The sequence below is a fragment of the Seriola aureovittata genome, chromosome 14, assembly GCF_021018895.1.
Source record: "Seriola aureovittata isolate HTS-2021-v1 ecotype China chromosome 14, ASM2101889v1, whole genome shotgun sequence".
NCBI lineage: Eukaryota > Metazoa > Chordata > Actinopteri > Carangiformes > Carangidae > Seriola > Seriola aureovittata.
Window position 1 is genome coordinate 7,021,797 of NC_079377.1, and position 25,793 is coordinate 7,047,589.

A 25,793-nucleotide genomic window follows, 5' to 3' on the forward strand; every position below is an offset into this window, starting at 1 on the left:
CATACTAATTAGCACTGGATCTTGCATTAAAGGTGTGTTTCGTGAATGTGAGAAGAAATCAGAAATACAATAAAATAACTAAACTTTTCAGATAGGCCTGACTACTAACACGTCCTATAATCAGTTTAACCATTAACTGGTGTGTTTTTCCCGTGTGACGCAAATGCATCATATTGACACAAACATTCAAATCATAAACACATGGATTTTACTGGCATGGGTTTATTGATTAGCAACTCAGAATATGATTTGAAGTCACATAAATGTCATAAAATGTTTAATGTTTGGGCAAGTCTCTTTTCATTTCCATAAGAGGATATGATATTTGGCGAGTAATTAAATTGACAAAAACCTAAGACATCTACCTGCACTTTATTCTTGTAGAATATCACCAGGCTGCATTCAAAGTCACTGCTATTTAAACAAAACAAAAAAATAAGATGTTTTGTTTGGAGTACAGGTTATCAATTCTTAATACAACCCAGCGGGTAGTCTGTCTAGTGCATTGAGAAAGTGAGGACAGGCCCCAGGTGTGGTAATTAGGTGTGAAGTGCTTTGCATTGATGTTCACGCGAACGCCTTCATGTGTAGGCACACTTCTTTTTCAAAGAAGGAGAAACAGGCCAGGAGAACTGGCTGTTAGATGTGTTCTGTCTGATTTTGATTAACAATGGCTTCAGTGAGAGTAGCGGTCCGAGTTCGCCCGCTGAACAAAAGGTAGGTAGTATGACTGCTTTTATTTTTTTCAAGTTTTCAAAAGAAACACGTAATTTTGATGGTGACGTTCACGTTCCCACAGAGAAAAGCAGCTATCCTCGAGGGTGATAATTCGTGTGAACGGCAGCACTACATCTATTCACAAGGTATTTTATTACTAAAATAAAAATGCACTACACTGCAGATCATGAAGTTTTTATCAAGAGCTAGATTTTATATTATTTATAATATTGTAATTCCAGCCTTCACCTGTTCGAGGGGAGGAGCTGAAGAACAGAGGGAAAACCTTTTCTTTTGACTTCTCATATGATTCAACTGACAGAGGAAGCCCTATATTTGCATCCCAGGAGAGGGTATTCGACTTCTTCCGGTTTTCGTTTTATCCTCAGAGTCCAGTGTGTTTTATACAGTGTTTTTTTTTTTTGTTTGTTTTTTTACCTGATATTTATACCAACCCTTTCCTCTGCTGATTTAGATTTTTCATGACTTGGGGTCTGATGTACTGAAAGCTGCATTTGATGGTTTCAATGCCTGTATGTTTGCCTATGGCCAGACAGGCTCAGGAAAGTCTTACACCATGATGGGTGACACAGTAAGTAAGGCCTTGTCAGATTTCTCAGCACTGTATGGTTAAAGTGCAATTTTTAATTTATCCTCTAGGGTAGCTGTACTATAAACATAGTTAGATTACTTCTAACTTGAATGTCAAGCGTGCCCTGTAAATGCGCCCCTCTATCATGCATTATCATGCAGGATATTAAAATATTCCCAACATTGTCAAGCTTGCATTGCAGAATACCCCAGTAGTGCTAACCCAGTGTGCGCATAGCACAAGCTACAGACCACATTAGAAACTGACTGATGGCAGCCTCATCAGAGGTCCCTCCCCTTCTCTTCATTTATCTCCATGTTTCTCCCAACTAATCCGAAAATGTGATGAGGGCAGCAACCCAAAGCTTTTTTTTCCTCACCTTGCACAGCAATGGAAATTTCACATTACCAATGAGGTTTCTGCTTGTCTACCAGGAGACTTGTGCAAGGTCATCAGCAGAGCTTCTGTCAACATCCCTGATAATTATATATGCCTCTTAATGCTTACTATCTGTTACTTTGTAATTAAAACAAGAGGGCATGCAGCTCAGAGTGGAATTGCTTTTATGCTTCAGTAACTCCATATCAGATGAGCTGTTGTTTGTGTTGTTCAGCAGTCTTTCCATGTGCTGAATTGTGGTCACAGCATAGCATAGGCACTCAAATTAAGAGAACATAATGAGCGGAAAATGAAATTGTCATTTAAAAGTACACTATGTGTATCATTCTGTAATAAGAGTTCTAAATACGCCATTTTCTCCTTTTGATGCATTAGGAAGATAAAGGTTTAATCCCACGCATCTGTGAAGGCTTGTTCTGGGAGATATCTCAAAGAAGTAAGAGTGATGCTGTGTCATTCCGTACAGAGGTCAGGTAAGGAAGCAGCTTACATACAGTGATACTTCTTTTCATCTTAAGTCAGGAAAAAAGTCCTGCAGACTGTTAGTTTTGTTGTTCTGTTTTTGCCTAACTGTAATTTAGTCCTTTTTAAAACCAGAAAAAGAAAAAATGAAGGCTTTATTTCTATAATCAAATAATAATAATTGAAGTCCAAAATGGTATCTAGTCACATCAATATCCATTTCATGTCTCAGCTCTGCTCTTAGATGATTATGTTCGGAGATAAAATTGAGGATTTTCAGCCTGTCAAGCTACTGTGAAACCATTATTCAGCCATTTGGTATAATCTGTGCTGCTGGCACATTATTTGGGTTTAATTCAACTCTAGAATTGGGTTTTTATTTGACAAGGGCTGCCAGGCTTTGCTATAGAAATGTTGAATATCTTGAAAATGAGTGAGCAATAGCTTTTGACAAATTTGTATTGGAATTATTGGAATTGCAATGTGACTTACACATTCCAAATAAATTTTACATGTGTTTATCATTACTGAAATCAAAGTATTATTGTCAGTGTTACAAGAAACACCTTTTACTTGCAAACAACATGAAAAACACAAAAATTCAGTTTTTTGTTCAAGTAGATGGTAAAGATGGTAATTATTAAAAATGCATTAAAATTCCTTATGCACACAACATAGATTATAGTTTCATACAGTATGGTTTCCTTTATTATTTCATCAGTTAAATCCTCCTGGGCTTCCAAGTTGATGTTAAGGTGGTAGCTTTTATAATGATTTTGATCAATTAAAAATAAAACTGATAGGAATATTTGTAGGGAATGTGTATGTAAAATTCTTGGTATTAAACTGTTTGTGTAGTGTTTTTTATATATATATACATACATACACACACACACACACACACACACACACTCTCACACACACACACAGTTCTACTGTGTGTGTAGAACAATATGGTTCATCGCCTACTGTCAGGTTTTTCTGTCATGTCTTAAGGTCATGGTTTCCACTGCTTCCAGGAATAAGGACTTTAGTTTGTGCTAGTTGTGTGGGTAGCTTTCTTGAAGCATTTCATCGCCACATTGTAAAACATCATCATACATTTTGTATTCTGTAATGAGGTTATGATAGTTGGATATCATATGTAACTGGCTTAATAATCCTCCCTATTTTGTTAGTGTAATTATGATCGTTATGCCTCTAGTCATTTAGAAACCATCTAATATTGTAACCTGTTTGAGTTCTCACCTCTGTTGCCAGAAAACAACCTGCATGGCTACATCCACAGGATATGGTCCCTGCCATTTCATTACTGTCATGCTCTTGTAAAGCCTAATTGCTCCATGCCTTGCATTACCTTTGAATCAGACACTCAAACTAGTACTTTTGCTTTTTGCACACACACCCACCACTGTACAATTGAAGTTCTCTGCCAAAACCTTTACATGTTTGTTGATTCATTGTCACTGCAAGCAGAACAATGCAAGCACAAGAATTTGGCTGTAAACCTGCTGTGAATCTCTTTTCACAGTGAATAGCAACTTGTTTTGTTGTCATCTGGTGCTGTGCCATTCACATATCAACACTGAAACCCTTCATTAATTTGTGCCTTTGTAGTCTTGGTGCAATCTTGGATCAGATTCTATATTTCTATTTCTGTCTTGGTGCCAGCTATTTAGAGATCTATAATGAACGTGTGCAGGACCTTCTGAACAAGAGAACTACAGCTACAGATGGTGGATGCTTGAGAGTGAGAGAGCACCCCAGAGACGGGCCCTATGTTGAGAGTAAGCTTCTTCTTTTCTTTTTTTTTAAATATGAAATGTGTTCATATGAAATGTTGTGCTATATGAAAATCTAACATAGAAAACTACCACTTATGTGTAGATCTGTCCAAGCACTTGATATATAACCACAGAGACATGGAGGACCTGATTATTCTCGGCAATGCCAACCGCACCACAGCCAGCACGGGCATGAATGACTTAAGCAGCCGCTCCCACGCCATCTTAACCATCAGCTTCACACAGGTGAAATGCAGTGCTAAGAAGTTGTCCTTGCTGCCATGTCTCATGTTGTCAGTTTGAATTGGAGTAAATATTCTTTCAAAGTGTCCCTGAAAACTCTTTGGGTGTTAGTAAAGGCCATTCCTCAAGAGCTTTAATTAGCCCTGTGTATCCGTTTTGTGGAGTGGTAATTTTTAACACGTCTTTTCATCTTCAAAGGCTTTTTCATTTTTTCCATCTTAAGTAGCACTTTTTGTCGTCATATTGCCTAAGTATTCCTCTGTGATGTTACCTCTTTTGAACTAAACGAGGATTTCTCAGTAATGTTTTTTTTTTTTTTATGCCACAGGCGTGGTTTGATGCAGAGTTGCCACGTGAGACGCTGAGTAAGATCCACCTGGTAGACCTGGCAGGCAGTGAGAGGGCTGATGCCACACGCACCACAGGCACCAGGCTGAAGGAAGGTGCCAACATCAACAAATCCCTGGTCACCCTGGGCAGTGTGATCTCAGCTTTGGGTAAATGACAGTTACAGATACTGACAGAAGATGACACCATATCTTTATCTAGTTATGTGATAGCTCAATAATAGATGGAAATATGACTGTATTCTATGTGGGGATGGTGATTTTGTTTATCTTGTAGTTTATTTCAAAAATAGACACTGTATGGGTGTTATTTTTCTAGTTTGTCTGTTTTACAGCACTTACATTTTTATTACAGATTTTGCAATTTGATGTTTGGTTCTATTCCAAATTGGTTTTGGGTCATTTGAAGGAAAAAAAAAAAAAATCAGATAAAATTATGGCTGGAATTAATCTCACTGTTGGATTTTTTTCTTTAGGTACTTAGCAAACTCAAGGCCTTAGTGCAAATTAATGATATTTGATAAGCACTAATATTGGTTTGTGACCCTTTTTCTGTCAAAATGGGTCTACAGAGCTTTAGGATGAAATATTTCATATCTTACGCGGCACCCCCCATCCCCATCCCCATCCCCATCCCCAATCTGCTCCCTGCCTGGGTGCTGCACTGTGGCTGCCCACTGCTCCTGTCTGTGTGTGCTCACTGCTCACAGATGGGTTAAATGCAGAGGTCAAATTTCCTGTGTGTGTGGGGGGAAAAAATAAAAATAACTAACAAAGAAAAAATGAACTTTTCTTTCCGTGTGACCTCCCAGCTGACCTTGGTGTAGGAGGACAGTCAACAAATAAGAAGAAGCAGATCTTCATTCCTTACAGAGACTCTGTGCTGACATGGCTACTAAAAGACAGCCTGGGTGGAAACTCTATGACTACAATGATAGCGAGTATGTACTGTAAAGACAGTTCAGGCTGTTTCCAGAGAACGTTTGTTGCCTCTTTATTCCTGCTTCCTTGAAAATGTTTTTTTTTTTTTTTAAAATGAAGATAATGTTAACCACATAACCCTTCATTGTTTTTCATATAATATTCCACCACTTGTCGTGAACCTGGGTATATTTCTTCCTGACAATCTCGCATGGCAGCTGTTTCTCCTGCTGATGTGAATTACGGGGAGACCCTGAGCACTTTGCGCTATGCCAGCCGAGCTAAGAACATAGTGAACTCTCCCACCGTGAATGAAGATGGAAGTGTGAAGGTTGTCAGAGAGCTGCAGGCAGAGGTTACCAGGCTCCGAAGGCTACTAGAAGAAACCAGTCAGGTCCTGCATACATTCAAGCTCACATAAAAGGCCATCAAGGATGCTACAATATATATGTTGACAGTCTTTTATCCAAAGGTTATATCGTAGGTTGGGCTGTCTTTTCAATACTACTCCAGGTCTCCCGTGGGGAGCTGCCTTCCTCTGTGAAAGTAGAGGAGGAGTTGCATCACAATGAGGAAAAGGTGAGTCATCCTCTGTCAAACAGAACAGGTGTTTTGATGTTCTTCTTTGTAAATAATACACCTGTTACTTCTGCGATTCCCCTCAGGTTCTCGCACTGACCAAGAAGTGGACCAGCAAATGGGGTGAGACTCAGAGTATTCTGCAGGTACAACAAATCTTTATAACCCTTTTTAAACTTAGTATAATCGGACACTGCCTTACACAAAAAAACACACCACTGCACATTGAAAGAGCAATCACACTTCTTCGTCTGAATAATTGTGATGTCTTTCTTGCTTTCTGTTTGTCTCTCTGACTTACATGTGCTCCAGCCTGTGGTGTCATCCAGCAACCTCCACAATACTTTTAGCCAGGAGCAATAGGAGTTTGATCTGCCAGTTTGTAAAAACCAACTATTCTTACAATACATTGATGAAAAGCCCAAGTGAGCTTTTGTGTAAATATCCTGGAGCCAATTTAACATTGATTGGTTTGGCTCACAGAGGCCTGGTACTGTATGTTTGTACTGATTCTTGGACATGAGCTAGAGGATAAGACTGTAACTGGAGAGAAGTGTTTGAACTGCCCGGTTCCACTGATCCAGCTTGTTGTAGTTCTTTAATTTAATCAGATAATATTATAAAGATTCATAGTATAACCCTGTGGTTTAACTCTTATGTTCAGGGTTGGATAAACATTTCATAATAGTGTGTGGTGGCTTTAGTTAGTTATAGTTACAGTCTTTGGAGCTTTGTTGTTTCTAGACAAGACAATAGTTTGTGAGGTGCTTTTTTTCCCTTATGTTTGTGTTGCCTACCTTGTTTTCTGTGCCACAAGTATCAATTTAGTAAGGAATTTGTGTTTCATTTTCAAGTCCAACATCCACAGTTGTATTTGAATAATGATGCAAAAATATGCAACTTGAAGCTCGGTACAGAAGGACAAGTAAAATAGAAGGCCACTGAGTACACAGACTGTGGAGGCTTCATTAATTTTAACACTAACAATCAACAAAACGGCAAGCTCCCAGCAGCAGTTTTGGCATATGTTGCTGCTTGCAGTATAGACATCCTACCAGCTGGTGTCACTGCAAGTCTTGTGAACAGCCACAGCTGCTTCATGGACTGGAAATGGTAATGAGTAGTAGAGTCGACCTGGCATTTAATTTTTAATTTTCCATCTATTCAGATTTAAATGGCATCCAAAAGCAGTGTTCTTGTCTTGACTGTGAAGTTATTGTGTTACAGTATTTGGGGAGTGTGACAAAGAGAGACAGAACAGATATGCCTCCTCCTCCAACCCAATATGGTTTCTCTGAGGCTGGGACAGGGTGGCAGCATCCCTACAAGACCCCAAGCTGCAACAGAAAAATGCCAGAGTTTTCCAGCACCGAGTTTACACCGAACACTTTTTCTCTGTTGAATTTGTGCCCAACCTCCCAAATAACACCAAATGTCATCTGTTTGGGACTCATCGTGTTCAGCCAAGTAGCCTGTTGCATTATGCATTGAACTGTGAAGCGTGCCAGTCATGAAGAGCATGGAGTTGACTTTTTGTCTCCATTATACATGCTAGCAGTACATTTCCTACATCAGTGTTAAACTGTTGTGTTGATGTGGCCTTTGAAAGATGTCTCTTAATAGGTTTGTGTTTTGACCTTGTACCAGATTACCAGCGTTAGTTGTCAGATTGGTTTTGTGAAGCTATAAGTTTAAGACATTGTGTAGGAATTTTAAATACACTATACATGAAAGTTTGTTATATGTGCTTGTTGGGTAATTAACATTCTGCTCTGTATGATGGTTAGCAGGTGACATTTACTGGCTTGACGGCCCTTTATTCATGACAGTGTATTGGAACTCATTACCAGCTGTCACTGCTCCTAATTAAGAGGTCTTGATTATTGACATATGGCACTTTCGTTTCTGACTGTCCGGCATATTAATTAGAGTTACTGTATTGTAAATCTGTTTGCGTGTCCAGGCGGTGATGACTTTATGCTCAGCAGCAACATCGTCCATCTCCGCTGGCAGAGCTGACAAATATGCCTTATTTAGACCTGTGCCCATCCATGTAAATGCACCTGTTATGATGCATGATTCAATTTGACACCTAGGCTAAAAGGCCACCATACTGGTGACCAGCAGGCACACTGATGTTGCCGGAACTGAAGTGTTTGATGAATGACTTTATGGATTTGACATTTGTCTTCCTGTGCATTTGCATTCTGCCTGGGTGAAAAATGATAAGTGGGATTCCTGCATGGAATGGTGCACAGACATTAGAGGTGGTGTCTTTACTCAGTTCAGTACAGAGAAGCACAACGCATTCTGCACATGTACTTGACATACAAAAGCCTGATCAATTGGAGCCGTTTATTTAAAGTAGTTTTTTTTTTTTTTTTTTTAAACAAATGGCCTGCAACATGTTTTGTTTAAAAGGAATGGTGCTGATATAAAATCTAGCCTCCACCTTAAGTGTTCGTTACACTCACTGCGTGTTCTCCGTCTCTAGCACTTGCTTTTTTTTTCCTATTTTTTTTTTTTAAATCGAGAGCAGTCTTCTCTAACGCTTCAAGTCTCATATATTTTGTGTTTAATTCAGTGGATTCTGTTGCTCAGAGCTAGATGAAATTTTCTGCTCGGGCTGTAAGGAGAGAAGTACGGAGACGAGCTGACCAAGAGCGGTGTAAACAGAATTTTGAATTCTGTATTCAAAGCAGATTTAGAATGCAAAGTTATTCATCGTCAGCTTCCCAGATTGGTTACAGGGCATGTGGGGAAGAGAAAGTAATTAATATAAGATGGATTCCAGAGCAGCCTCTTACCAGACAGAGACGGCAACAGATTGAGAGAACAAAAAAGGCAGGAAGAGGGTAAAGTGAAATGTTGTTCTACTGCAGGGGTGTGTGTGTATATGCGTGTGTGTGTGTTTTTATATATAATATGATAAAAATGAAATAATATACATAGTTAATGTCACACACACACAGATTTGTGAGTAGTTTTATTTCACGAGTTGCATTCTGCTCCCCGAGCCACCCTCTCAGGTCCCCATGTAACACAGCGTGGTGGGAGGAACCTCCATTTGACTAAGTTAAAATGAACCACAGTGTTTCTTTGATCCTGGTAGTCTTTGTATTTCCCCAAACATGCTACAATCAGCACAAAGGCACAATTTAAGCTCTGAATGCTCTGAGCCTTGTTCTGTTTAATGTCAATTTACCTCATACTGTCAGCAGTTATACATCATAGTCATTATACCATTTAATTTGACATATTCTTGCCTTTGATTCTTCACATGCCAGAATCTAAGTTTTGGCTCCAAAACTTGAACTTTCTTTGCTCAATTTAATTCACAAAAATGAAAAATGATTCTAAGGTGTTTGAAACACATGGTGAGCACATGTGTTATAGGTATCATTTGTGCACATCTAGGACTAAAATCTTCTTGCTTAGGCCCTAAAAATAACGGTGCCGGTAGGAGTGTTTGGTCCAGTTGATTTTCACATTCTTTAAATAAATGACACAAATAATAAGAATATGTGAAATTGCACCATACATATCGAACCTGTGCAAAATGACAACCATTAATTGACACGAGTTGCAATGGGACACGTAGCAGGAGAAGAGCTCCACAAGTGCTTTCATCAGGTTGAATCCCTCTCTAGCTTTCAACCACAAGTTGCATCCTGTTGCTGATTTGCTGGAGTGCATATGAAGCTAATTACACAACATGTTCATATTACAACCAGAAGAACAACCTTCTGGTTGAGAACCTGTTTTTACATGTAGCTCAAGCGCAAGTAACAAAGTGGAGGGTAAAAAGCAGAAACGACTGTTAATAAGATTCCAGTTCTTTTCTTCACTGGAATATGACGAATCACTTCAAACAAAAGGCATCATACCATTTTGAAAACTGGCCATGTAATTGCCTTTTGTCTTTTATGCATTATTCTTTCAACTTTTATAAAGAGCAGTAATCTGTGATATAAATACAGCTTTCAAGGAAATGAACCTTTTTATTGTAATGGAGCGATTCATATGCAGAAGTTTTTCTCTTGTTCTGGATTCAGTACCTGCGTATCCATTTGGTTGGCAGGTTGCTCGACTTGACAAGGCTGATTGGCAGTCGGGAAAGAGTCATTGATTGGCCTAGTAATGCAGTATTTTGAAACCAAGTCGGGAACCTGAACTGTCAAAGCACTGAGGAAAAATCCATTAAAAATTCTGGCCAACCACAGATGATGGCTTTTAATGGAAGCCTAAATGCTGCCTGAGCCTGGCTGCTGGTCTAGGCCACAGTTAATTACAGTATGTTCACCAGCTGCCTCAATCTGAAAGCAAACTTCTTTTTGTCCTCATGACACACACACACACACACACACACACACACACACACACACTCCCTGACTGACGGGGTGTGGTGAAGAGCAAGTTTCTCTGGGATGTGTGTGAATGTGGGGAGAAAATAAGAGGATCTCATCTGTTCCTGGTGTCTGAGGAAAGTGACACAGTGCATTAATCTGCCAGGCTGCTCCTCACCTCTAATGAAGTCTGTGAAAAATCCCTTTTAATTAAGTACAGGGGCTGGGGTCGATACCTCTCCTTCTTCATTAGAAAAAGGATTTCTCCTATCTCACAATGAGTGAGGTGGTGCTGGTGGTGGACACATCTCTCACTTCACAGTCCCAATCTATACGAAAGAGGGCAGGAGGAGGTTGAAAGAAAGGGGAACTAGTTTATGCAGCGTGCTGGTTCTGAATCCTCCATATGTGAGATTTTCTGCTCTGCCTCTTGGGGAGGTACTTAAGATAATCCATGGCAATGTGAGGCATTAGTCCACCAGCTTAACAGGAAGAATACTTCTGATAGGACCACTCATACTTGGGTAGGCTCTGGGTTATTGAACCGCAGCCATTGCCCTGGGAGGAAAAGGTTACTGGCCTTAAACAGAGTTAAGTTTCCCCGTATGGCTTTAATTCAGTATGTCTTTTGAACCTCGCAGGTCATCCAAGGCTAAGTGTTTAATTTCTTGCTGAATAATTGGCAAATGCTCAACAAACTCATTCTGTCTGCAGCTCGTCTGGCCTTTTTTCTTTCTTTTTTTTTTTTTTAAGCTTGACTCTTTCCCTTTTTAGTTAAGTTAGAAATGAAATAAAACTAAAATGACATTTTATACAAAGTTAAATGAACATCGGCCCTTGACAGACACACATGATGTAAGGCAGTGTGACTCTTGCTTTAAATTTCCTCAGCAACAATTGTTGGAGGCAGTGAAGCGGTATATGGAGCAGATCAGAGGTTTAAGTGTAGCCGACCTGTGCTTTAGAAATGGCTTTCAGGGATTAAATCAATTTCTCTACCTCTTATCGCTTTTCTGTGGAGAGCTGCTGTAACACCATTAAATACATATTTAGCAGAGATTTCTGGACAAGCACAAAGTTTGTTTGTTTTTTTTGTTTGTTTTTTTACTTTTGAGTGATCTAACTGTAATGTGTCACTACAGTGCAGTAATAATCAATAGCTTAAGTGTGAAATAGACAGTTTGTGTGCTAAGATTTGGCATTTATGTAAACAAAAAAACTGAAAACCTATGAAATGGTCTTTTAATGATTCATTTCACCACATTTATTGACTTTCCTCACTATTTATGGGAAACAAAATGCCCTGTTCCTTTACGTTTAAGCTGTAGCATGCTGTCCACTTAATGTGTGTGTGTATAAGGAGCCAGGAATTCACTGTCGTTTGACCTTCAACGCAATACTTCTTTCAGACACATTCTAGATGACATCGAGCTAGCTGAAGTTTGTTGCTGTTGAAGTTGGCATACTTTACAAGCTCGGGAGTATTTTAATAGCAACATACAGTGTTGATAGCTATGTATCAATAAAGGCAATGGTGCGTGGTATACAACCCACCTGTGTGTGGGTGGTGGCACTGCGTCTGTTTCGCTCGCTGAACACAATGTACAGTTTGACTCTCACCACGATAATCTGAATGATTTATGGTGTCTCTCTTGCCGTTAGCCACTCTACTGCTTCATGGTGACACATGGTTGGAACGCCGCTATTCTGCGTGGCCTTCAGGCAAGGAAGAGCAGTCATAAAGAATTCAGTTTTCTGCTGGTTGCCATTAAATGTCTGTCAGCATTTTTATTTTTTATTGTGTGCCATTCCAGCTACAGGCTATTGAGAGATTTTTTTTTTTTTTTTTTTTTTTTTAACCCCTTCCCTCTATATTCTCTTGTCTCCTATAGGAGGAGACTGTGGCTCTGAGGAAGGAGGGGAGTGGCGTGGTCCTGGACTGCCAGTTACCTCATCTGATTGGCATTGAGAAAGATCTACTCAGCACTGGCATCATCCTCTATTATTTGAAAGTAAATACAGCATTTGAACTTGATATATTTCACACATTAGTCGATTTTTTTTTTTTTTCTCCCAGAAATCATTACCAGCCTAGGTCCGCTGCCTCTGTCAATTACTCTGATTGTCAAACAACACCTTGCATATTGTATTATGACCTTTGAATCTCTTCTGTAGGAGGGGAGAACCCTGATTGGGAGTGACAAAGTATCATACAGCCAGGATATCGGTGAGTCAAGGTTACTACAGTGTATTCCCAGCTGCTGTGTTGTCAACCAAACTGAAAATAAACAATTTCTTTGTGTGCCTTCATATTTAATTGCATTGTAGTGCATCATGGGCCTGGTCTCCTCGGCGAACATTGTGTGCTCGAGAACCATGCTGGGACCGTGACTCTGATCCCTCAGGATGGTGCACTGTGTTCAGTCAATGGCTCTGTGGTCACTGGTCCTTGCCAGCTGAATCAGGGTAAGAATTTGTGCAAAGAAAATATGCTTGTGAGGTTCCTTAATGAACGGGCGGGAGAGAGCAAGTAAAATCTGTAATGATGAAGAAGGATGAGGATTTGTCTCTCAGATTCACAATTATTTTGCTAGTGGGAGGCAATAACACTTCCATCCGTTTTGAATGCCGTTATAGGAGATCACTGCGTCACATCTGCAAATGAAATCCACTTTATGTCCCTGGTTCCCCAATGGCAGCGCACTCAGGACATGAGTGGATTGTGAACACAGCTCTCCACAGGGCAGATGCCATTTCTCTTACTAAACATTTTGAAGGGCGAGAGGCTCTGGACAAAGCTCCAGACAAAGCCCCAGGCCCTCCATTTAATTGGCAGATGGAGTTGATAGGGCCGACAGGTTTGAAGTGGGCCAGATCATTAACCTTTCAAAGGACAGAGCCAAGCCGAGCTGAAACTCCTGCCCCCCTGAGTCGACCCTGCTTGCCGGGGCTGGGAGCTTTCACTGCCTCCTCATCCACGCTGCTTTGCTTTTCCAGAGATAAAAACTGCACACAGAGCCAGGCAGCGCAGGGCTGGGCCACGCTAGTCTCTTTTCTAACCATTTCAATTTATCCAATATCCCCTTCAGAAACGGCTGCATCTGAAGCTATTTTCTTGAACAAATGATAGTAATTTTCAGTCCAAAAGCAGCTGGAATCCATCACAGACTGCCCTCTCAGGTGCTTTGTCACTCGTCAGAAGTCATTAGTAGCAGCAAGATTAGTATTTGCTGTGCTGAGAGAGGAGGTGGAGAATGGAGAGAAACCACGAGAAAATCTGTGGATATGGCAATATGAGCATGAGTGTGATATAAACTCCAATATCACTTCAGTTCTATAGCCTTACAAGACTTCAGAAGATTCCTTGGACCATTTTCTCTGGTAAACCATCCTTCTGGCCCAGGTCACTGCCAATCACATTGAGGTTTGTGTTCCTCCTCTACTTCAGTAGAGGAATGTTGGAGAACTTTTGTGCTATTTGTCAAGTTTCCCCAAGTTCCCTGCAATCCCACGATGAGGGGAAGATTCCCATGGTCAGACTATTTTGCTCTTCACCTTTTCATACATTATAGATACTGTGCCACACCCACAAAGCCTTCCTGGCAGACTTTCAGCACCATTACTGTCACTTCAAAAACGCATCACATTTTGCCTCTGCCAGTCTTTCTCACAGTGTAATGCATAATTCAGTGGTTGCTGTAGCATTTATACCAAATGGCAAAGTTGAAGCTGGTAAGTAAGTTAGTGGTTTGCATCTTTTTTTCATGGTTTACGTCTTCGGTTTGCTCTAGGTACCACCATACAGCTTGGAAGAGGAGCCATACTGAGGTTTAACCACCCAACTGAAGCTGCCCAGCTGAGAGTGAAACGCCAGGTACAGACGGTGCCACCACTACAGACGAGCCTTATTGTGTTCTTACACTGTTGTGCTGTTTTTGTGAAGCTGAGGGAGCGTCTTTCAGAGAAGACACTGCCTCGACTGCATTTTCAGCTGGTAATTTTGTAAAAACAGCAGCATCACACATTTTTTCCATAACCACCAGCTGTAATACCTGCTTCCTTCAGCAAACATTGCTCATGTTGAACTCTCATTCAAATTTCACTCCACATCAAAAAACTCCACAAACCGTAACGGTGTGATCCATGCAGATTCATTCTGATGAGAGTAAGAACTTCTGCCCGCCCCTCAGCTGCTACTGCTCGTTTTTGCCTGTTGAGCATGAAACTCTGATTAACTGGCTCACAAAAAAGCAGCACACTAGCACAAGGAGACTGTTTTCAACCTTGGGGAAGCTCTCTGCCGTCTCTGAGAGGCCAGGTGTAGCTTTCAAAACTGTCTGCTTTTCGTCCATCTTGTAACAGATCCCTCTTGGCTTTCATTAACTTACATGTGTTTTTAAAGAGGCATTGTGTGAGTGCACCCTTTCTCCTAAAGACACCACAGCCTGTTTCTCTCTCCAATAATGTTCAGGTTTAAGTACTGAGTGTGTGTTAGGGAAAAAAAAACCCCTGAAGTCTTTATGTTCTGGGAAGAATTAAGTCATTTTAAAATGCGTAAATATTGCCTGAAAATGTCAAATATATGAAGTAGAAAATGGCAAGTTTACTGCACTTTTTACATATATTTCCTTTTCCTGTCGTATCCACCCATATCTACAGAGATATGCATTTATTAGTCAGTAAATTCATACAGAGGCTCCCTCAACAATGAACTGTCTGAGGCTATAAAAAGTAATCACCCCCTTGGACATGTTTTATTGTTTTAAAATATCAAATCACAGATATTTGATTTTTTGACAGATCATGTCAAAAATGTTTAAGCTGAAGTTGCAATGTAAGCTAAATGTGTGTTGCATATATATCTGTTAGCTGTAACTGCTGCTTTGTGAGTTTCATAGCAACAGTTTCCTAATTTCCTACAAGAGTACAAAGTACGGTATGGTTGATAATAAAGAATGCAAAATCTTGGACAGCTGTAAATATGCATAGAGCAAGACAGAATGGTATGTGAGTAGACTCTGTGAACTCTGTGAGAGAGCTACAGGCTTCTGTTCCTGAGATGTTAAACACTGCATACAAATACTGTTCAGGGCGCGTCACTAGTCAGTTATATGGTAGAGGGAAAGTTGCTGTTGAAGAAATTCATAAACACATATTCAGATCAAATGTAATGTTTTAAAAACTCTCTTAATGAAGTGACTATACTGAGTTAACTGGTTTCTCAGAACAAACATTGATAACGACAGTCTACTGCTATAATGCTCTCTCCTTTAAAATTAAGTTCTGGTCTTAGATACATTTTCAGGAAAATAAATTGTTATGCATATTTATTGTAGCATGTGAAAGAAAAAGACTATAAAGCCTGCAACTTAAATTAAGTCCCGTTTAAGCATTTATTTCTGTGCGTCATAACATTTTATGTAGTAAAATGGATTCACACACCAATGTATAAACATAGCTGTACTTCTGGTTTTTGACAGGTTTCTGCTCTTTGCATTATTGAAAAGTGCACATTATTACAGCCAAGTAAAGTACAGACATTCAAGCCCTGCTGTGGCTCTAGGAAGAGTCTTTGCCATTCATTTTTAACATAGATTCCAAATGAGATGGTCTCAGGAGTTACAAATCCGCTCAGTCTGAATATGAGCTAGCACACCCAGAGTACAGTGTGTAACTGTTTTGTAAAAACTGGATTTTAAAATGGTCTATTTCAACAGAAGCACATTGTATTACAATTCTCTCTTAGTTACCGAGTGAAAATGTGGAAAGAACGGTGCTAAAGATAAACTGTAAAAACTACATGGAACCACAAAAATGGACCATGTTGTACATCGCAGCTGCTTTCTTGCCAGCCTATGTATATATGACCCTTTCATTTTAGGAATGTATAATAGTTTTATGCTGCTTATCCCCATTTTTTAAAAATAATAATCACTTATAATGTAATGTGATTATTCCAGAGAGATTTTGACTAATTCTTAAAATGTTGTCAATATCTTTCACAAAACAGTGTCGAGAATACTGAAGACATACAGTATAAACTATAATTAAACCATTGTATAATTGCAAATGTTCCATAGGCAGCTGTCACTCATTTCCTACACTGTTGCACAGATTTTCATTTCACAGTGCTGTCTCATTCTGTTGTCTGCAGAGCAGGCTGTCGTCTGCCTTCAGCTTGTCCTTGACTGACATGTCCAAATCTGCAGAGAATCTGTCCGAGGTGATGCTGCAGAATCCAGGGTGAGACTTACGCAGACACGTGTGCACTCTGTGACCCAAGCACGACTGAACCTACTCCACCTCAATCTCCACAATATGCCTGCTTACTGAGCAGCATTCATTGGACACGTAGACCAAATCAAAGCCATAAATCATGGCAGCATTTCTGGGAGGAGAGGTGGGAACATGCAAAAAGCCATTCTGAAGTGCTTCATGCTGAGCCAGTGAAAATCAACAGCAGGCATTTCTCCTACAGCTGAGGGCATGTCCCAAATCGGCCCCTGGTTCAGAAGGTAGTGAACTGCCCCGTGTTCCATTTCCAAAAACACTGCAGTGCACCTGAAGTTCTGCTCCCCAGAAAATTCCCACAATGCACTGATTTAAAGAGAGGCAGTGTAGTGTATATTAAATTGTTTTATAGTAAATGTGCATTATAATGAAGATTACAACTGTGCCTGTTGAGTGCATCTCACAGTTGAAAGCTCTGTAAAAGTGAACTTTGAATTGAGGTTATTTTGTCACACAGTAGGTGTATACAAAAATGTTGAGGTTCAAACCCTCAAGGATGCAAATTCAAAGTTCTGCGCTGAGAAAGACCTTCAGTCACAGCATGTAGACACTGCTGCAGCTGATTAATATAATGGCTAAATTTAATTTATGTAAGTTGGTTTAGGTTTTAGGTCAGTTTGAACCACTGTACAACACTGATGATAAATGGACTGAAAACAAAACAGACTGCAGCGGTTTCTCCTGGATTATCTAATTTTTCTATAAAAATGTGCCATCGGTATAATTTAAAAGACACTGTGCACTATAGCCTACCAGACTCTGAGGGACATTATGCTAATGTCACATCTTTATACCCTGCCACTGCCTTGGAACCGTGTGACAGGTCGTTGATCTGTCAGTGTCCCAGTGTTCTTTGAATTAGTGTCCAAAATCCAATTCACGTTCTAGTGATTCACCACCTACTGAAGTAGTCGTGAGCAATTTGAGACAAACCCATGTTCGCTCATGATATGAAAACCCTGATGTTTTATAGCATGAGGAGCTGTCTGACATGTAATTTCCCTCAGTGCTGTAGTGCCAAAAAGCAATGCTTTGGCTCAGATGGTTCATACTGCTTTCAGTCTGACACCTGCAACCCCGGTGCTGTGTAGATATAAAAGGGTGAATACAGGTGTTTGGGTAAATAGAGGATTGCTACTATTAGTCAACTACACAGCTAACAGCTGAAAGTGATCTTACAGAGTAGCTGGAAGATGAAGAAGAGGTGGACAGAGACTGAGCTTCTGTAGGCGTTAATGACAGATCAGCAGCAGGACTGTCAACAGTTCCTTCACAGTACAGAAAACCGATGGGTGACAAACTGAAGGACCAACTTAAAGTGTCTTTAGTGAGGTGTTGGGCCACCATGTGCTGCCAGAAAGGTTTCACTGCTCCTTGGCCAGACCTCTCCCATCAGTATATAAATGTTTCTTCACAGGATAAAGTTGATCACTCAGAGGGAAGGGTCACTGCAAATCGATACAAAGTTGTTCTAAGGGAACAAGTGAACCCAAACCATGAGAGCCTAACAGCCACCGGATCCTCTCCACTGTAGTGGTGAAGCATTCAGGCCTGTACTGTTCTCTTGGGTTTTCGCCACAAATGCAGTCACCCACTTGTGGAAAATATGGTGGATGACAACTCATCTGACCGTATCACTTTTTTCCACGTCTCTGTAGAACAGTGCCTATGGGTTTTGCACCACTGTACTCTCAAACGTGCATCCATCTTTGTAATGAGGGGTTTATGCACTGCAACCTTACTATAATATCCCTCTTTATGTAATCGTCGACATACTGTTCTTGCTGATGCAGCTTGATCACGTCCTGCATTGACATTCTCAGCCCCCTGAGGAGGGGCTGATGTTGATGGCTGTTTTTCCTTACCTATCACAATAATGCACGAGCATCACGCTCATCAAATGTGCGCTGTCGACCACAATTTTGGCCCCATTTTCTGACGTGTTTCTCACAGATCTAAATGTCACTTTATTCACAGTTTCTATTGAAACAGTAGCCAGTAGAGCAGTCTTTGGCCCAGGTCAGTCAGTATGCCTGTTGGGTGATCTGATCAACTCTAAGCATGTCAGTTCACACCTGGCATTAGCATGTGTCTCAAGTGACCGCTTGTGATCGGATCTCACTTCCCACTCTATATGCAGATAGTCACAGCCTTTTGGACCCCACAGTACGTCATTTGTGTTTGCAAAGACGAAATGCATTGTTGTTTTTAGCAAGTTCAACTATGACAGATTGATCTGTTATCAATGTGTTTGAGTGAGAGAGAGAGTGTATAGTAAGAAAGAAAATCATCATTTTGTGGTCTGTGTGGCAAGTGGCCACAAATAAATCAATGCCTAGGAAACACTGAAGTAGTAAATATTTTTGATTCATAATGAAACTGTAGCAGGATTAATTAGACTGATGTCAGTAGGCGGTCCTTCAGTGTGGCCCGCGACACGTTTGTGTACACACACAAGAGTGTGGCCATATTCGACCCAGACCACCTCCAACTGAGGTCTGAGCCATCGGGCCTTTGTGTCCTCAATGCATCTGTAGTACATTCACACCTGTACAAGCTGTCCACTTGTGATCCGATTACCCAAAATGCATGTTAATGCCAGGTATTAACAGGCCACCTCGATACAAGATCAGAATCCACTGGGCCTGCTCAGCATTTTTATACCTGCCACAGAGCGTGATTGGATGTTAATTGCTGACTTATACCATGCAGTGCCTCTGTGTGGAAGCATCTGCTTTTGTTATGTTTCTCCTCCTTTATTCAGGTTTTTCCTTTTTTAATTTGTCACCTGTCTGCATAATACACAGTCAAATACAGCGGCACAGTACATTGCAAAATACACTTTATTTGATTCCTCTGTGGGTCTAAATTCTAACTCAACATGCATCATAAAATACTAAATGTGCATTCAGCTGATACTTGTGTTTTTTTTTTTTTTTTGGTTTGTTTTTTGACCTCTTCTTACCTCGCACCAGCATCTGTTGAGGAACTCAAGGCAGTGGGGTGGGGGGTGGGGGGGGGGTCGCATCTGTTGCTTAGATATGTATTCCATCCTTGTTCAGCTTGTTGTTCACATAGCAAGTACTCCCTCACAGCAAGGACAGATTAATCTTAAAATTTCCCAATCATCTTAAAAATAACTCTCAGTAGTAAATACAAGCACATAATTTGAATTCTAACAGTGGCTGTGGATATCTGCTCAGCTCTGGGAGCGACACAAGATATCAATGAGCTGACCTTCAGTTGCTTGAGGGGATGCTCCATAGCAACAAAAGCAACCTGCCCATTATCAGCTACATCAGTCGGATCAAAACATTTCTCACTTGAGAGTTCTGACAGGAAGAGGCTAACTGCATTATCAAAAGGCTGACCTGCTCTTAGGGCATGGGATCCCTTAACAATTTTTATATTTATCCAGATCTTTGATTCAATTTGTGTGGATGTGATGTTCAAGTGCAATTGTTTCAACTGAATGCAGATTTTCTCACCTGGCCTTGCCTCTGAACATAACGTTGATACAATGTAATGTAATAACATTAAAGTTCATATTCAAAGAGAGCTTTTAAATATGGGGTGGATGTTTTACTCAGTCATGATGTACCATGCAGAATTTCACTGGTCAATTCTCCCATGAATTTGATTGGTTTATGGTAAAGACATATAGGAAAATATTAAATAATTAGCATCAATCACTGAGCTTTTAGTTTGGAAACTTCCAAGATGGATACTCCGAGCAAGAAATGACTTTCTCTGCTATGGCTGAGTCCCATGCTATTGTATTGCGTATTATTTCATGACTGTCCACAAGACCTAGTTTTTTACCTTTAACTAAAAGGTAGCCCACTGTGTGTGAGTCATTCTATAGACAGTATGTTAAAATGCAGCTCTTTCAAACCCAGCAAGTTTGAAACTCCGGAGCAGGTCAGCTGGTGTTTGATCCGTGCTGCTTTTAATTGCCACCCTCAGCTCTGAAAGTGCCTCATCTGACGTCCCATGTCTGGCCAGAAGGCCAAGTGGTAACTATACTATTTACCTCCTCCGACCACCAAAAGGCTGTTATTAGGAGCTTATGTCTCCTGAAATAGTGTTTTTACACTGCTTAACATCCATCACTCTAGGAGCTCCCATGACGCCTCCTACCACAAGTTTTAGTGCCGTTACAAAGATCTTACTTAGAAACTTATCTAGCTCTGAAGGATTTTTGTGTCACTTTACTTTAAGCTGTTCTTTCTACTCATCATTCCAGGTGTCTCTTTAGAATGTCAAGAAGTTTCTTAAAACAGCCACAAAATGAATTGGAATTGTTTGAAAGTACGGAAGGATGTGATAAAGGGTGTGTATGAAAGGAGCTCTATCATTTTTATGGCATATCTCATAAGTTCTGTACAATCTGTGGATATGTGTGTGTGTGATGTGATGACTAGGAGGATGGAAGAGAAGCTCAACCAGCAGGAGGTGGCATGGCATCAGGTCCAAGAAAGCCTGAACAGACGCAACTGGGACATCAAAAGACTTCCAGAGGAAAGCAGTGGGGCTCCCCATCAACAGAGAGCAGAGGAGAAGACGAAGGGGGCAGAGATGGAAGAGACTGGTAATGGGTACGTGAGAGGGAGGCGAACTGTGCTCTCTGTGGTGATGTATATGAATCCTTTGTTTGTGTACCAGTTTTGTTCAGTCATTCTGCAGCAAGAACACTGTAAACCTCTGCATGTGAGTAATGTGTGCCACAGAAAAACATGGTATTAAGAAAATTTGGTCAGCTTCTTAGATTGGGAATCCCAGATCAGTGATTCTCCATTTACTCATGCGAGGAGACAAACATTGCCGAGTCCTCTCCACTGATCTTCAGGATCTGCAAAAATCCTTTTAAGCGTCACAAGGACCTGCACTGTGTCCCTCTTGTTGATGATGTTAATGCTTTAGTGCTCCCGCTTTCCCCCCTCGTCAACCTGTTGCAACGCACAAAGCTCAGCCAAAGCCGCTGTTTACTGTCAGAAATCATTCTGAGCTGTATATTTGGTTTCGGCTCCCCCCTCCAGAGTGCCGAGTATTGTATGTAAATCCTCAAATCAACATGCACAGATTCTATTTAATTTCACAGCTAGTAGAGTGGCTCTAATCTCATCCAGCCATTTGGGCTGTTTGCTTTTCAAATCTAATGGATGGATTTGTGAAGGGGGGGCTGGGGGTTATTGCAGTCTTGCCTTTTGGCTGAAAACTGTTTGAAGTCTCCAGTGTCACACCACAGCAAATAATTAAATTTGCTTTTGAAAACAAAGAGCCTGGCAGTATGCATAAGCATATAACCATAGCTGTATTGTGCAAACCCCTCCTCGTATCGAGACGCAATTTTTCTTTTCTGATATATTATGAAATGTATTATTATTTCTTGTGTCTTCGCTGTGTCCTTTTTGCAGTCTGATGGATATGCTGGCTGCAGACACAGTGGAGTCCGCAGCGCCAAGCAGCTGTCTCACTTCTGCCACATCAGAGAGACTCATGACTACAGTATGTATGCATGTTTTTTACAGTGACTACAATAAATCACTCTTGATTTAAAAATATCACAAATAAGGATTTAATCAATGAGCTATGGGTATAGTTAAGTATAAAGATTTAATTGTTTTTAAGAGATTGAAGCTAAAAAGCCAAAACACAGCATGCATACAGTGAGACTTTGCGCTACAGTTTTTCTTGGAGACACAATGCAACTGAAGCATTAATGGCGTTTGTCTTTGCAAACCAGAGCAAATGTCAGTACCTACCCCCCCCCCCCCCCCCCCCCCCCCCCTCTCCAGCCAGGCCCATACAGATTTTTATGAGGCATGAAATACTTTTCCCTTGGCTTGTTCTGTTTGTTTATTATGCACATATTTAAACCCTATTACACTTTCCTGTAGGGGTTTCGAAAGAAATGACATTCATTTTGTGCAAGCATATTGCAATGAGAGCAATTTTGAAATATTTCTGTTTATACATGTACCTTGATATTCTTCACTCCATTTTGCTGTGCATGTGTTTATGTATTCAAACATAACTGAATACATAAATGAACTTATGTTTTTAAAAGGCAGCTGTGTGAAGTTGTTATTTTCTGCTCCTTCTCAGCAGTGGCCTTAATTATTTTGTAGTAAATTCAATAAAACAACAGGATCTTTAAATTACTCTGCATAAAATGTTGCACTTTGAGGTTTATTTCCTCTCATTGTTTCTCCTTTTCTCATCCACCTACACAATGTAAACTAGGTCATGCCTGGAAAATGTCCTGTCCCTCACTCTACTTTTGAGTTGGATGGAGATGCACTACAGGGCGGAGTAAACACCAGGGATGGCCATGACCAGGAGAGGGACTCGTGTCATAAATCAAGGCCAGGGCTCATGTCTGAGAGGCCGTGGAGAAAACGTCAGAGTGGGGCTCGAGTTGCAAGTTATAAGACAGAAGGGGTTTGGTCAGGGGATGCCGGCCTCCAGCAGACAAGTGTCCTGGGCCCGCGTGATGGATGTGGCATGAAGCCAGAGGGGAATGCTAACGAGATCCAAGGTGTCGTGGCTGACTGCTACAAGAGGAGACCTGGCTCTGGTGGGAGCTCATTAGGCCGCATGTCCCACCTGCAGAGCAGCGGAGGAACAGGCTCCATGTCTGTCCTCACACAGACCAGCACTTGCTCTCAGCTCGACAAAAAGCCTCTCACTAGTCGGGTGCCCTGCTGTCCACCTGAGGAAACTTCCTTTGAGGGCCAGTTCAGCTGTGGAGAGATGAATGAATCTGGAGGTCTGGAGGAGTTTCCAGGAGTGTGTGTTACAGAGACCGTTGAAGCCACGGCTCAAAATTCAGGGCTGGGCTCTTTGGTCAGCAGAGTTTCTTGGATGGTCCAGGATGCAGGGCGTCTCCTGTGGAGCTCTCGCACAGTATTGCAGCAGGTCAGGGAGGAGGGACTGCAGCCTGTTGGGGCCCGCTGGTCCAGTCATGTTGTGTCTCTGGTCAGAGAAAGTAATGTTGTGTCAGTGGTGAAGGACAGCCAGGTCTTCTCCATGGTTAAAGGGAGCTTCGTCTTCTCTCTGATCAAGGATAGTCGCATTTTTTCCACAGTGAAAGAACTACCACTCATACAGCAGATTCAGATGGAGATAACTCAACACCATCAGTCCGAGGAGGCAGCTCAAATGATTCAGGGCTGCACCACACAACTCCCAGTCCTGACACCAACCCAAATCTTTACCAAAGCAGAAGAATTGCCAGATGACGACATGCCACTAATCCCAGAAGATATCTGGACCAGGAATAAGAGTACTGGGGATCTGCCACAAGAGCAAGACATTACTGGTGTTCATGTAAAACAAGGCACCAAACAGATCACAGAGCTGTTGTCAGTGAAACACATCAGTGAGCTGGAGGTCGCCCATGCTTCTGAAGACAAAGATCAGGAGAACTGGAGGGCTCTGCAAAACAAAGAGGATGTCAAAATCTTAAGTCAAACGTTGATAGAATTTCCTGATTTGCTTTTGAACCTTCAAACTCTGCCATTACTCGACCTGATGGATGCTTTACGCTCTATTATCTCCATCGCAGCGATCACCTCCCACAAGATTGTAGCTCTCTGTTGGCTGAACGTGGCTAAATGCAGCCAACCGGAGCCCTGTCCTGCCCTTCTGATCCTGGCAGAGACCGGCCTCTATACCCTGGCCGCTCACTCTGGGGACCTGGTTTTGTTCCATCACCTCCCCTTGTTCCAGCTGAAGGAGGTGCAGATAGGCTTAGCAGGCCACAGTTTGCGTTTGATGGGCGCTACAGAGGAGAGCATCCTGGGTGTCTACACCCACAGCCAGAAGCTTACCAGAGAGCTGTGCTGGGCCATAATTGGGTTAATCTGCCCTGGGGACAGCAGGGTGTCTCAGCACCCGCTGCTTCATGAAGATTTGATGATGATGTCTCTAGACTGGCAGGCTTATGTACCTGACCTGCTGCTGGATGCTGGTTTTAGGGTTTGCTGCCAGTTCCAGAAGAGTCTTGCTGATCTGGTTTACCTTCTTCATTGTAACATGGATCAAAAAACAGTCACTCTGGGAGAGGTACAGCTCCTACTCTACACAAGTGTAGGGGTGTGCATCAGCCCCAGCACACACACTGAGCCTCTTGCCCAGCTTTTACTTACTGATACCCACCTTGGCCTGGTGCAGGAGGATGCTGTCTTTCACCCGACTCCACGCTCTGTCACCATAGCGCCCTGCCGTCCCCTATTCCACAACTTAACTCTTCGCCAGCGCTCAGATGTGCGCTGCGTGCTGGTGCATGATGAAGACAAGCGTGGAGCTGTCAGACTGGATGTAATTCTAGCAAACGTGAGGGGCAGGGGTCACCCTGAAAGCGTGACTAAGGCAGCTACCCTGCCTGCACATGCTTCAAATTCATCCCTGCATGCAGAAGTGTGGAAATTAACTTTCAGTTGCTCCGCTGAGGCCGCCTGCCTGATTAATCACTTGTCAAATGTCTGATCAAGAACTGAACAGCCAGTAATGAACAGCCCAGCTTGAAAACTCTCACTCACAGGGAGCAATGGCAAAAGTGCATCCCAGACAGTTCATAGGAAAAGCTCTACTGGTAAATGACAGAGAAAACTATGACTGACTTTGAAGTTTCCGTATTGATTCGTTCCTCTAGAAGTTTTGGTCATTTTAATGCTGCATGGCTTTAGTACTTGGATATTTTATCTTTAAAACAATTTCTTTGTTCTTGCATTGTTTTTGTTCTTCACCCGCTACACCCCCCCACCCCCATCCCCCACCTCCATTATTATTTTTGTCAGAGTTGTCTGTTTCATTTGTAATGTTTTAAACAATTAAGGGCTGGAGGTTCAGCACTGAGGATTAAAAAATATTTTGTAATATTTATATAGTATTTTAGATGTGACCAAATTATCGCTGTATATCATGTAAGCCATATGTATGTCAAGTTGTTGCCAATTTCAAATATTTTATCTAAAAATATCTGTTTTGAACTGATTATATTTGTAAAAATAAAAGGAAGGTGAATCCACTGCTGCTCAGGAGTGTTGTTTACCACTTAGAATGCAGATGAGCAGATAGTTGAGCTTTTAAGATGGAAAAACAAAGA

At 41.3% G+C, this 25,793-nt stretch overlaps 1 protein-coding gene across 1 annotated transcript; it reads left to right on the top strand.

The window, feature by feature from the left end:
* Positions 1-670: 670 nt before the first annotated feature.
* On the top strand, positions 671-25,731 carry kif16bb (kinesin family member 16Bb). The gene is made up of 20 exons (XM_056396029.1): positions 671-717; positions 800-863; positions 960-1,070; positions 1,193-1,309; positions 2,084-2,181; positions 3,842-3,957; positions 4,058-4,200; positions 4,526-4,694; positions 5,357-5,485; positions 5,684-5,859; positions 5,979-6,044; positions 6,131-6,190; positions 12,283-12,402; positions 12,566-12,617; positions 12,719-12,856; positions 14,182-14,264; positions 16,545-16,633; positions 21,106-21,279; positions 22,099-22,189; positions 22,928-25,731. Exons 1-20 carry the CDS (start codon positions 671-673, stop codon positions 25,172-25,174), a joined length of 4,290 nt encoding a protein of 1,429 aa, XP_056252004.1. The 3' UTR covers positions 25,175-25,731.
* Positions 25,732-25,793: the final 62 nt, after the last annotated feature.